The sequence below is a fragment of the Heterodontus francisci genome, chromosome 15, assembly GCF_036365525.1.
Source record: "Heterodontus francisci isolate sHetFra1 chromosome 15, sHetFra1.hap1, whole genome shotgun sequence".
Taxonomy (NCBI): Eukaryota; Metazoa; Chordata; class Chondrichthyes; order Heterodontiformes; family Heterodontidae; genus Heterodontus; species Heterodontus francisci.
Window position 1 is genome coordinate 30,263,252 of NC_090385.1, and position 14,804 is coordinate 30,278,055.

General features: G+C 40.6%; 1 protein-coding gene across 1 annotated transcript in view; it reads right to left on the reverse strand.

Annotated features, from left to right (window-relative positions):
- Window positions 1-12,121: 12,121 nt before the first annotated feature.
- The window catches only part of LOC137377568 (gap junction alpha-3 protein-like), a 36,888-nt gene continuing 34,205 nt past the window's right edge, over window positions 12,122-14,804 (reverse strand). The window contains exon 2 of the mRNA XM_068047332.1: window positions 12,122-13,378. Within this exon, the coding sequence (XP_067903433.1) occupies window positions 12,286-13,362 (1,077 nt within the window). The 5' untranslated portion in view covers window positions 13,363-13,378 and the 3' untranslated portion in view covers window positions 12,122-12,285. The remainder of the gene's footprint in view (window positions 13,379-14,804) is intronic.

The following is a 14,804-nucleotide window of genomic DNA, read 5'->3' on the forward strand; positions in this document are numbered from 1 at the left end:
AAATGTAAATCAGGTGTCTAGAGACAAAAATCTAACTATCGGTTGTGTATTTTTGTAAAATTAATATTCTGTTGAGTATCAACCCCTTCTACTCTGTTAGGGTTCAAAGTAATGATGTGCTTTTCTGCTTCATTGTAAGACTGTTCAGAAAATACTGAGATTCTTATAGAGCGCGTAGAGCTAAGCTTGTTTTGCACCTGGCAGTAAGATCTAGCTACTGCAATTTTGCATTAAAGCATTCTCCAAAAAATATCGAGCCCTTTTTCATTATAAGAGTGCAATGTTTTACAGAACTTTAAAAGTATTCCGGTAACAGTTTCACAATGGTCTCACAGTTAAACTCACATTGTAACAATAGACGGTGTAAACTGGAGGAACCCAGATTTCATCCTCGGTCTGCATTGAAGAGGTTGTCCAGACTGTGGAGGCAGTTGGGATACTATACGACGGCTCAGTGTCCGGAATGATTAGCGGAAAATAAGGCAGGCTTCCCATCCAACGATCTATGCTGAAACGTACACGTGTGTGGACGAGACAGGATCAACCTTGGGTGTGATTTTTATTTGCCTCAGCCACGCAGTTGAATAGTCGGCCAACACTGGCTGTTCAGATTTGCAGGCTAGGAGAACTGCCACAACCTGGAGTTTTCAGTACAGGGATGAAAATTGGGTAAAAATACTTTTACAGGAAATGTTCGTATTTCCCAGCAATATTATGTCACTATATAAAATAAAATGTTAAAATTTAAATTACAGCCCGAAGTTCAAAATGCCAAAAGGGAAAATGCTGGGAAGATACAAAAGGTCTTCTGAAAGAGTAAAGATGATATTTTTAATGTGTCATTTATGCGTGAAGTTGTGACCTCATCCATGCAGGTTCATTGAGACACAACCTGCAATTTAGAACCAAAGAGCTCTGTGGTCAATATATTTTATTTTCATGTTCCTACTATCATCTGTTTAACGCAGGACTTCTAAAAGGATCTTATAACTCCGTCAAAAGGACTGCTAGTTTTCAAATAAATCACTCTTACTGACAGCTGAGGACTGCTTTCAATAACTTCTAATGTTCTACCAGCAAACATAAATATGTAAAGTTAAAACTGACATATAATGAAAAAGCAAAAAAAAACCCTAATGAAAATATTGGTATTGATCAGAGAAAAACTCGTAGCTGTAATGGAAAAAATCTTTAAAAAAGCAAAAGATTGCTAAAAGAATTGGGCATATACAGTTGTTTAAGATCTAGTACACTCTCAGTTTATGTTATGTACACTTCTGGGAATGTCTTGTAAACTTATACCACCCTACTAGCTAACTATTATTCTCTACGTTATTGTTAAAAGTAGCGAGCAAAAGCGAATAATTGAATAATAAAAATGTTAAGCTATCTGCATAGTGCATTTAAGATGTTAACCCCACTGGACCTGCAAATGTTTTCAACTTTTTGGTGGGGCAGTGGGGGGTAAGTATCCCCTTTTTGTGTATTTCTATGTTGCATTGTCTGTAGTCTTCTCTCAGGCAGCCATCATTGTAGCCAGCTACCAAGAGGTGTCAAAGACTGTCCACACATGAGTCTCTCCTCCGATTTTCTTTCCATTTTCGCTCTCTTAGACACCCACTACACACTGTGAAATGCTGCAGCCTCTGCTTAACACCTCCATGCTTTCTGTAGCTCATTTGGGAACTAAGAGATGCAGAACTTACGTTTGTCCTTACTCTGGTGCATAGGAATCTAAGAACAGGAGCCGGCCATTCGCCCCTTGAGTCTGTTCAGACATTCAATTAGATCATGGCTGATCTCTATCTCAACTCCATGATTGATCCATATCACTGATACCCACCAAAAATCTATCAATCTCAGTCTTGAAAATTGCAATTGCAAATCTACAGCTTTTTGGGAGCAAGAGTTCCAGATTTCCACCTCCCTTTCTATGAAAAAGTGCCTCCTGAGTATACTCCTAAATGGCCAACCTCTAATTTTAAGATTATAAACTTTGATAAAATGCCACTTAGTAGACTTGTAAGCAAAATTGAAGCCCATGGGATTAAAGAGGCAGTGGCAGCATGGATGTAAAATTGACTGGGAGACAGCAAGCAGAGAGTAGACAGGTGAGACGTATATAGTGCTGTTCCCCCAGGAGTTGCTATTTGGACCACTGCTCTTTTTGACATATATGATGACCTGGACTTGGGTATAGGTAGGCCAGTTTCAAAGTTTGGAAATGACACTAAACTTGGAAATGCAGTAGAACCATAGAAAAGTTACAGCACAGAAGGAGGCCATTCAGCCCATCATGTCCATGCCGGCCAGAAAAAAAACTAGCCGCCCAATTCCATCTTCCAGCACCTGGTCCACAACCTTGCAGGTTACAGCACTTCAGGTGCATGTCCAGGTACCTTTGAAAAGAATTGAGGGTTTCTGCCTCCACCACCATTCCTGGCAGTGAATTCCAGACACCCACCACCCTCTGAGTGAAAAGGTTTTTCCTCATGTTCCCTCTAATCCTTCTACCAATCACCTTAAATCTGTGCCCCTGGTAATTGACCCCTCCGCTAGGGAAAACAGGTCCTTCCTGTCTATCTAGGCCCCTCATAATTTTGTACACCTCAATTAAGTCACCCCTCAGCCTTCTCTGTTCTGAAGAAAACAACCCTAGCCTATCCAATCTTTCTTCATAGCTGCAACTTTCAAGCCCTGGCAACATTCTTGTAAATCTCCTCTGCACTCTCTTCAGAGCAACTATATCCTTCCTGTAATGTGATGACCAGAACTGTACACAATACTCCAACAGTAGCCAAACCAGCATTTTATACAGTTCCAGCATTACATCCCTGCTTTTGTATTCTATACTTGGCCAATAAAGGAAAGCATTCCATATGCCTTCTTCACAACTTTATCTACCTGTCCTGCCACCTTTAGGGACCTGTGAACATGCACTCTCACTTCTTCTACTCCTCTCAGTATCTTCCTGTTTATTGTGTATTCCCTTGTTTTATTTGCCCTCCCTAAGTGCATTACCTCACATTTCTCCGGATTAAATTCCATTTGCCACTTTTCTGCCCACTCAACCAAACTACACGGCCAATTTTTGTGTCATCAGCAAATTTCCCAATCATGCCCCCCCACATTTAAGTCCAAATCATTAATATATACCACAAACAGCAAGGGACCCAACACTGAGCCCTGTGGAACGCCACTGGAAACAGCTTCCCATTCACAAAAATATCCGTCGACTACTACCCTTTGCCTCCTGTCACTGAGCCAATTTTGGATCCAACCTGCCACATTCCTCTGTATCCCATGGGCTTTCATTTTACGGACCAGTCTGCCATGTGGGACCTTGTCAAATGCCTTACTAAAATCCATGTAGACCACATCCACTGCACTACCCTCATCAAGCCTTCTTGTTACTTCCTCAACGAATTCAATTAAGTTAGTAAGACGTGCCTTTCTCTTAACAAATCCATGCTGACTATCCCTAACTAGTCAGTGCCTTTCTAAGTGGCAGTTTATCCTGTCCCTCAGAATTGTTTATAATAATTTACCCACCACCAAGGTCAGACTGACCGGCCTATAATTATTTAGCCCAGCCTTCGCACACTTTCTAAACAATGGTATAATATTCACAGATCTCCAATCCTCTGGCACCTCGCCTATATCCAGTGAGGATTTAAAGATGATCCTCACTGCATCCGCTATTTCCTCCCTGACTTCCTTTAGCAACTTGGGATGCAATCCATCCGGCCCTGGCAATTTATCTACTTTCAAGGATGTCGGGCCCTCCACTACTTCCTCTCTCATTATGCTAATCGTACCTAATATTTCACACTCCTCCTCCTTTACTACAATGTCTGCACCATCCCTCTCCTTTGTGAGGATAGAGGCAAAAAACTCATTAAGAACCCTGCCCACATCATCTGCATCCACGTGCAAGTCCCCTTGTACATCTCTGATTTTAGATTTAGATTTAGAGATACAGCACTGAAACAGGCCCTTCGGCCCACCGAGTCTGTGCCGACCATTAACCACCCATTTATACTAATCCCATATTTCTACCACATCCTCACCTGTCCCTATATTCCCCTACTACCTACACTAATGGCAATTTATAATGGCCAATTCACCTATCAACCTGCAAGTCTTTTGGCTGTGGGAGGAAACCGGAGCACCCGGAGGAAACCCACACAGCACAGGGAGAACTTGCAAACTCCACACAGGCAGTACCCACAATTGAACCCGGGTCGCTGGAGCTGTGAGGCTGCGGTGCTAACCACTGTGCCGCCCTACCCTTTCCGTAGTTATCCTCTTGTTCTTAATGTACTGATAAAACATCTTTGGGTTTGCCTTGATTTTACCTGCCAATATTTTTTCATGTCCTCTCTGTACTTTTCTAATTTCCAGACTGGAGGATAGTAACTGACTTTTGGATGACATAGACAGACTGGTTAAATAGACAGACACGTGGCAGCTGAAATTTAATGCAGGGAAGTGTGAAGTGATGCATTTTGGCAGAAAGAATGAGGAGTGGCAATATAAATGAAATAGTACAATTTTAAAAGGAATGCTAGAACAGAGAGATCTGGGTGTTCATGAATCTTTGAAGGGCATCACATGTTAAGAAGGATGTCAAGGCCGAGGAGAGACTGCAGAGGAAATTTACTAAAATGGTATCAGGTTTGAGGAACATCAATTATGTAGAAAGCCTAGAGAAGCTGGGCTTGTTCTTCTTCGAGCAGAGAAGGTTAAGGGGAGATTTAATATTCGAAGTTATGAATGATTTTGATAGAGTAAATAAGGAAGGTTGCTAACCAGAGTACACGGATTTAAGATAATTAAGGCCTAATAGAGCAGTGGAAACAGATTGAGTGGTAGCTTTCAAAAGGGAATTTGATGTATACTTGAAAAGGGAAAAATTCCAGAGCTAAGGAAAAGAGCAGAGAAGTGGGACTAATTGGGGTGCTCTTTCAAAGAGCTGGTATAAGTGTAATAGGACAAATAGCTTCCTTCTGTACTGTATGATTCTCGGCCACTTTGGCCAAAGTTATTTTATGATCAATTGATTTATCTATAAGTTATTTTTCTCAGAGTACCATTATTAAAGGAAGGGTGGTTGCTTGAACTAGTCCTCCTGTTAAAGCTCATTAGGAATTAACCTTCAACTTTTTAATTGAATGTCACATTTACAGCTATTGTGTGACAGTTCCTGATTATGATCTCCTGTGCTAATGTTTTTAGGGAATTCCGTGGCATAGTGTATAGATGCTCTGTTGAACTATGCCATGCAAGGTAGGACATGGATTCATATCAAGATTCCTATTATCAACCAGACCATCTGTGGGAAAACGAGCACCAAATGAAGCTCCTTAAAGAAAGGAAGTGGTAGTCAACTCCAGTCATTGTATTCAGAATTGGTAAAGCCTGAGAGTTGCTCTCCAGTGTCTCATTGATGTTATCATTGGTCTATGAATGGACTGCTAGCTCAAATCCACAGCAACAAAGACAAATGGCCCACAAAAAAGGCTTGAGAATTATTCTCCTCTCTCAAAAATAGAGCATATGCATTTTTCATTTAAGGGCAAGACACGCTTTTTAAAAAAAAAAACTACGAGACATTTTTAAATATAACAGAACTGACATTTTGAGTAATCTATTTTAAGTCATGGGGTGACAATGCTAACATTTGATCCATTTACTCAAAAGTTCTTAAAACGACTTCTATCACCAAATGAAAAGGATATTGTCTTTTAAATCTATGCTGACATACGTAGCACATGACACTGAACGACCCTTCCATAAATCCTTTCATTGTGCCTCAGGTTCCTCGTGCTGTGAAGTAATGGTCAGCATCTGACTTATAATTTGTTCTTTAGTTATGGTAACAGTTGTGGTTTTTTTTTTATCCCAAATAGCATTGGCTAATCCTTTATTTACTTGGAGAACCCATTTTTGTAAATAATGTTCTCCATATATCAAACTAACTGGAAAATATATATAGAATCATAGAATTCTAACTATAGCTGTAAAAAGATGTTTCTGAGGTCATTAATTCACTATGGCAATGTTTAATAGTCCGTTGTATAGTACTTTAAAGTGGTAGAAAACAGTTTGCAGGATATGCTCTTAATCTCAGTCATCTAGTCAGGTGATGCAAGGCAATGGTTGCAGATTAGGTAACCTCTCTACAAGGAGGGAAAGGGAAGTCTGAGCAAGGGCAATGCTGGTGGGGGACCTAGGAGTAGGACACCTAACAGCCTTTGTAAGGATTGATGTGTGGTTTGAAGAAATTGAAAGAGGAGACAGTAGACTTCCCTTAAAACAAAGGCTGAAGCATCAAAGTATGCCTTCCCTACCCTTTTAAATTTGAAAATGAAAAATTTAATGGGGTATAAGAAAGGGTAGGAGAATGGACATAAGCAGATGGTTCTTTCAGAGAGCCAACACAAGTGCTTTAGGGCAAATGCCCTTTTTCTGTGCTGTAATAGTCTACATTTCTATAAATCCTAAATACTGGGAACGTGAGTATAAAGCAAAAATGGTGCCTCCCCTATGGCTGTTCATACTGCCCTGACTCCATCAGTAAATGTAGACAAATGAATATTCACATAATTCATTACAGAAAATGTGTATTATGCAAACTGGAAAAGAATGTCACTGTTTTCACCTCTGGATTAGAGAATAAATGTGCCATGCACAGCCATCCAATAGAACAGCTAAAAAATCTTAATTCATAGAATCTAAAAAACGTAAAATTCTCAGATTTGGAACATTATGGATGCCAGGGAGGGAACCTAATGGGACAATTACAATGTGCAGGTTAAAGCTTTCCAGTGGTCAGAGCACTGAGGAGAATTTTTATTCGTTCTCGGGATTTGGATGTTGCTAGCAAGGCTCGCCTTTATTTCCCATCCACAGTTTTCCGTGAGAAAGTGGTGATGAGCCTTCTTCTTGAACCGCTGCAGTCCATGTGGTGAAGCTACTCAGACAGTGCTGTTAGATGGGGAGTTCCAGGATTTTGACCCAGTGACAATGAAGGAATAGAGATATATTTCCAAGTCAGGGTGGTGTGTGACTTGGAGAGGAACTTGGAGTTGGCGATGTTCCCATGCACCTGCTGCCCTTGTACAGAAACTCAACATGCATACTGAATGCAAAATATCATAAATTGTTTTTCTTGTTTGAGAGCTTTTGTTTGCTTACCAAAATTTAGCAATTGAAATAAAAAAAAATGAAATGTGAATTGGTCACTCATACAATTTAACATTTGCGTGCCCAACTGTAGACATATTTTTATAAAAATATTGCAACAAAAGTGGCTATTTAAGTCACGCTGCTGAATTACAGAAAAACTGAATCAGTAAAACCAGAATTCTGGCAGCATTGACAAAAGACAGCTGAGACTCATAAAATTAGTGGCTGGTGTTGGATGGACACAAACTTGTCAAAGTTACCTGGATGACTAGGTTATGCTGTCTGAGTAAAAAGAGTAGTGCAGAGTCTCTAAGAGGACCATTCTTACAAAGTCAAATTCTAATTTTTTTAAATTAGCTCACAAGCAAATTGCAATTGATCAGGCCACTACTGCCCTGCTTCTCCCAGCTCCACAATCAGGTAGGTATTTTGAAAAAAAAGTACCTTATTGCTTGTTGGGCTGCATGTACACCTGTTTTTCTTGAGTGCAGTTGGTACTCCAGGTGAAATATCCCACAATGGGGACTTCAAAAAGGCAGTAGGATTCTGTTTCAGGCATAGGCACGGTGAGCTGATTTCCAGCTCATAATGAGCATTCTCTTCCTGTTCACTATACTGGGAGGCCATTTAATGCCTAAAAAACAAATGCTGTGCAGCTGAATTTCTAGGACATTTTTCTTATCTCTAACCATATGCAATATTATAAGCATTCCTGAAGTGCAGGCCTTTACTTAAAAGAAAAAGCTACATGTTCCAAATACAAATCTTTAACAATGCTTGCATTGAAGCATAGTGCGAAGTGACTCTGTCATTATTCTTCTGAAATTTGCTCAAGAAAAGCTTTTTTTTAATCAGCATTGCCGTTTTAAATATCTTTTTGTCTGACTCTAACTTCAAAGGAATAAAATGTACGTCAGACGGTCATAGAGTATTACAGCACAGAAACTGGCCCTTCGGCCCAACGCGCCTGCCCCGACCATCAAGCACCCGTCCTAACTAATCCCATTTCCCCACACTTAGCCCGTAGCCTTGTATGTTATGGCATTTCAAGTGCACATCTAAATATTTCTTGAATGTCGTGAGTGTTCCTGCCTCTACCACCCCTTCAGGCAGTGTGTTCCAGATTCCAACCACCCTCTGGGTGAAAAAATTCCTCAACTCCCCTCTAAACCTCCTGCCCCTTATCTTAAATCTATGCTCCCTAGTTATTGACCTTTCCGCTAAGGGAAAAAGTTTCTTCCTATCTATCCTAACAATGCCCCTCATAATTTTGTATACCTCAAGTTGAGCTCTTTGATGGCATAATACAGGTAAATATACTTTCCAGTGGTCCTGATCCATACATATAAAGAAGATTCAAGTTTCAATCTGTGATCCTTGCTGAGCTAGCTGCTCCAGTAATCCAGCGTGTACTTTGAGTTTTGCAATTGACAACTGTGTCCAGGGCTAAGCAGGTGAAAAATAAACAAGTTTTCCCACTCTTGATTGCTGTCCAGTATTTGCGAGACTTCCACTTTGAAGCTCCTTGTGGTTGAACATGTGAGTGAGAGGGAATTCAAATATACTGTTTTCATTTTAATTGCCCACTCCCTCCGGACATGCAATTAATCTAAATCCTGTTAAATAAGAAAAACTTTGTTCACGCATATAAAAAAAAAACTTTGAGTTGCCAAATTGACAGGTTGGGACTTCCACAAGATGTTGTCCAATTCCAACCATGTTACTAATTACATTACTAATGTCCCAAGATATGAAGTTTGCATTTTCCTAAAGCTTCAGAAGGTTTTATAGTTGTGCCAAAAATGTAGCCAACTAATTCTGTTCTGTAATATAATTCATAGAGTCATACAGCACTGAAACAGGCCCTTCGGCCCACCGAGTCTGTGCTGACCATCAACAACCCATTTATACTAATCCTACATTAATCCCATATTCCCTACCACATCCCCACCATTCTCCTACCACCTACGTACATTAGGGGCAATTTACAATGGCCAATTCACCTAACAACCTGCAAGTCTTTGGCTGTGGGAGGAAACTGGAGCACCCAGCAGAAACCCCACACGGTCACAGGGTGAACTTGCAAACTCTGCACAGGCAGTACCCAGAACCGCGCCCGGGTTGCTGGAGCTGTGAGGCTGCAGTGCTAACCACTGTGCCACCCTGTTCATTTCACAAGTGTAAATGAGTGGCACGGTTCAAATGTGTCTTACAATTCTGTATTCTGTTCATTTCATTGTTTACTGACAATTCTGAAATACAAGCTTTTAAAACTTTATATTCATTAAGCACTACTCTCTAAAAGATGTTTATGTAGTCCCTCAGTTCTGCAAGATTCTATTTCAAGTACTGAAGAATTGCAGAAAGAATTTGGATGAAAAGTTCTCTTCGGCAATCTTTGGCTAACCAAGATTCCTGGAATAAATAAGAATAAGGTGCTTGTATTAGCTACACAGTGGCACAAGTAATAAATTCTGGAGCAAACAGTGTTTGCATAACATTTTTGGTGGGAAAGGATAAACTTAACAAAATGGTAGTGGAAGTGATATTTTATACTAATCATGTCTGTAGCTGACCTCATGAGAGGGTAAAGTTGCAGAAAAGTGGAATATGGACAAGTGCCTTGCAAAATCAACCCTGGTGGGTATCGAGAACGCCGAAAGACACATATCAACTTTATGTAACCCTTTTGACTTGATAAGTTGTACTGCATACCTCCCTGCCAGATGGTCACGTGCATTAATGTTATAATCTCACTTAGAATTCATCAACAGTCAAGTACCAGAGACACAATTTAAAATAAATTAGCAATAAGAAAAGTCAAGCAGAGGCTCTTTACACAGCAGAAATGAAGAATAAATAACCATGGAAAAACATTATCATACAGACTCAAGGGACATTGGCCTGAAATTTGCAGTAAAATTAAAAATAAGGCTATCAGGGCTCACTATTATTAAAGAGTAAATCGGACAACAACTGCATATACACAGTTAAATAAGGATCTCAGGAAGTTGCTGTCTGAGTTGCCCTAGCGGAGCTTCTGGAAAAGCAGAACAGTATCTCGTTGAGAGACCTGAAATTGAAAGACATGGAATGGTATGAAATTATGGTACTACATAGTGGATACCCACTAAACTCACCAGAAAAAATTAGGGATTGCCCATTCCAGTGCAAGTGAATTTTTAATGGTGTGATAAGTCTTAATTACTACCAAACAACCTCTCTGGCCCTGTAAATTTACTTTTACAAATGTGGAGTCTCATTCCTTCAGACTTTAATTATTGTTGGAGACTTTAAAAAATAAAAAAGTATTTTTTTAAAAATTATTCTTTCAGTCTCTTTTATTTCTCTCTCAATCCGATATTTCTTTCCTTCTCTTTATTTTGCTAACTAACAATTCTTGGTTTAGCCTCTATGTGCCTCATTAACAATTCTTCACTCAGATTTGTTAAGTGGATACAGGGGCTGAATATTAATCCCGGGTCCCATTCCTCGGTGGCGCGCTTTCATCTTGGCGGCCTTCCGACACAGAAGGGCCGCTGAGAAGCCCCGCGATATTTTGTGCGGGGGCTCATTAAATAGTGGGGCGGCCTCCACATCCCCAGCAACAGTATACGGCACCACCGCGCATGCTTTGGTGCCATTTTTAAAGGGCTTTAAGCCCTTAGAATTACTTTAAATTTTTAAACAGGCAAAAGTGTTAAATTTTTATGAAACAATACAAAATATGTGAATGGCCCTTCCCCAACCTCCTAATGGTAATTTCAATGACCAACACATGTCTTTTTCCCTACCTGAACTTTACCCCTAAACTTCTAACATTTGGCCTATAACCCCGTCCCACATCCAATAAAATTGATTTCACCCCTCCCGCTCTGAAATTTTTATTATTCCGCTCTCCCCACCAGGTTCTTGCCTCGGAACTCTGTGTGGCGTTCTGAAGGCGCATGGAGGCCGTAAAATCAGTGTGGGATGGCAGGTAAGTTCATTTGAATATAATTACTGTAAATTTAAATATGTAGATGAAGGGCCCACACCCAGGTCCCCCCGCCGCCGGTAATATACAGCGGGCCCTTCTCAACATTGCGGGTCGAGGCGGGCCTCCCCCTGTAGCATTTTACCGGCCTCCATGCCACGACCGGTGGCATCGAGGGGCTGGTAAAATTCAGCCCGTGGTTGTTTGCCCTGTTCACACAGGTCCCAGATCCACTGGAGATAGAGAGATTAAAATAGCGTTCTAATCACAGCAAGTTCCAGTGCAAATCCCACAGAAAGTCTATGGGAAAATTTAAGTGTGATAAATGGCTCACGCCGTTCATTCACCGCTGGCTTAATAAGATGAGATTTTCAGGAGGGAAGCAATTCAAGTACATGAGGAAAGGTACAGTTGAACCAACAGAAAGGGATGGTTTAATTGGATCAAATAGCCTTTTCTGTTCTTAAACATTTCCATGACTTATGCATCAAAAAGGAGCAACCTTCATTAGAAAAGTTTTTAGCAATCTGTTTGCTTGTTTATCAACGCATGATATGATCATGGAAATCATGCTAAAATGTAACAGTACATTAATATGATTTCACTAACAAAAAGTGACATGCCTGTTTGTCTGCCCAAATGGAAAATAAGTTTGGTTTCCCAAACCCTTTTTGATGAAGATCCTATAAACCTTTCAGGATTCATAGAGATTTTAAGTAAGTTTGTAAAACTTAGTCCTTTAAACTCTGTATGGGATCAAAATTTTTGTTTGTGAAAAACGAGAGAAAAGCTGATTTCCCACTTATAAAGTCATGGGAGTAAGGGCTTTCTGAAAATGCAATTTTGTTAAAAGTGGAAATATGCTCTTCATAGAGACTGTATGGAGTTTTTTTTTAACATGGGAGGCAAATAACATTAACAATACATACAATTCAAGGATGACTGAAACCTTATTCTTGTGTTGACACGAGCAATTTTTTTATCATATTGTTGGTCAATCTGTCATTTTCACTGTTTTCTCACTGGTGCTTAGACTCAATTCTTCAGCAATTATTTTTTTAAAGTTCATGTGGAATGATTTCTTTAGTATGCAGTTCATTACTTCAGCAGCCAGACACTTAGATTGCCAGGTCATCAGATCTGGTCCGGTTGCTCTGCTTGCTCGTTTCACTATTCCTCCTCATGTCGGTCACAGAAATGTGCGTGTTGGGTAGTGCACTTGTCTCCGTCTGACTCCCCTGTTTGTCATTGATCATGGAAAAGTTTTCTCGGTTTTGGTTAGTTGCCGCATTGCCATTGTAAGGATGGAACACAGAGTTTGTTTCTGTCAGTGGGGAGACACTGAAGCCTGACTCCATCTTGTAGAGCTGCGGATCATTGTGATTGGCGAAGTACTGGTAACTAGGGGCACACGGCCCCATCCTCTCACTCGGCAGCACCCCATTCTGCTTATAGGTGGCCTTTGAGGCTTTGTTGTCCTTGATGCTTACTCTACATTTCTTGAATCCCAGATGACATACTTCAATTATGTTCAAAAGTAGTGACAGGCAAGCCATAGCAAGCATGAATATAATGAAAACAGTCTTCTCAGTCGGACGGGAGATGTAACAGTCAACGATGTTAGGGCAAGGTAGGTAATGACACTTGTAAAGAGGCTTCAGCTCAAAGCCATAGAGATAGTACTGAGCCAATATGAAGCCAACTTCAATGAGGGTTTTAAAAATGATATTAAACAAATAAGTGCGAAGCAGTGCTCCTTGCATTCTAATTTTACCCTGTTCATCCAGTATGGGGCATTTCGTGTTCTTGGCATTCTGCATCAATGCCTCCTTGTCGCCGGGTGGATACCTGCTCAGCTTCTCTTTCTCCTTCTGCTTTTGTTTCTCCTCCATCCGCACCAGGTGGAAGATGTGGCCCAGGTAGACTAGCGTGGGGGTGGACACAAAGATGATCTGCAGCACCCAGAAGCGGATGTGGGAGATGGGAAAAATTCTGTCATAGCAGACATTCTGACAGCCGGGCTGCTTGGTGTCACAGGTGAAGAAGGACTGCTCATCTCCCCAGACTTTCTCGGTGGCCGCCCCCAGCACCAGAATACGGAAAATGAACAGAGACGTCAGCCACACCTTTCCTACCACGGTGGAGTGCTCCTGGGCACTTTCCAGCAGATTCCCCAAGATACTCCAGTCTCCCATTCTTTCCTGCTTTTAGCTTAATGGGGAATTGGGGTGTGAAGAGAAAAAAAATGTCAGTATGTTTGATATTCCAACTCAATTTTGTTAGACTACATTATTTCCTATAGTATTGATCGCCATACTGTGGTCGTCATCTCAAACATGGGGGGTGGGGGGTGTAATTAAACCTCTGAACAACACACACATACAATTCTAAATGATTTTGATGAAAGGTCATTGACCTGAAGCATTAACACTGTTTCTCTCTCCACTGACATTCTGAGTATTTTCAGTATTGCTGTTTTTATTTCGACACCGAGCTGTAGTTGTAATAACATATTGGGAACCAAAAATAGGCACGGCCAGGAGGGACGGCGGGTAGAAAAGTTAAGGCAAGGTTGAAGAGATATTTTTAAAAGCAAAGGTGGTAACAATGAAAGTGTTTAGGAAGAGAGTTTGAAAGGAAAATGGTTCATGGCTGAAAGAACAATGTTGAGGTGGGAACAGTGGCAGAATGAAGAATAAGAAGCAGAGAATGCAATGTGCAGTCAGAGGAGATCATTGCGATGGGGTGGAATGAACCTGGCTAAATTCATGGGCAGCTACACAATTATTCTTATGTTTTGCAGTTTGTAGTGACAGAGGCGCAAGGGGAGAGCCAACTGTGCAACAGCCCCGACAAACAAATTTCTCTGCAGCACCTGTGGAAGAGCCTGTCACTCCAGAATTGGCCTTTATAGCCACCCCAGGCGCTGCTTCACAAACCACTGACCACCTCCAGGCGCGTATCCATTGTCTCTCGAGATAAGGAGGCCCAAAAGAAAAGAAAGAAAGAAAAGAAAGAGTTTACAGGGTACCAGTATCACTTCTCCTTTCCAGTCATACTTCTGACATAACACATTTACTGATACCTGAATTGTCATTTTTTATCTAATATCCAACCATATTAGCTATGTGTCAATATTACTATGATTGCATTCCTATGTACTAAAAGAAACTGATGAAACCATTAGAATGCTGTATCTTTGTTTTCGGCTACGTTGTAAGCTGCAGCAATTCGACCCATTAAGCTCACTCCTTCCACAAACTGCTTGGAACAACAAAAGGCCATTCAGCCCACCCAATTCAAGGCACTGCTCCTATAGACCATGTACAATTCATTCTCTCATGGATTCAACCCAGCTTATTTATCTTGTGAGGAAAGCTACTGAATGCTTGTTCAAACTTATCTTGTTTTATGCTTTCTTATGTTATTCTGTACCTTACTGCATTAACTACTGGGAGTTTATTCCATATACCATCTGTCTTCTAATTTCAAATCTTACATCAAAGCTTTTCTTCAAATATTTTCATATTTTATTGTATAAAGACACATTGAACTTTCACTTTCTGCAAGATCTAAACTACATAATAAGAAAAAATTACAGCCCCAGGATGAAATCCTTGCCAATCACTGATGTCCT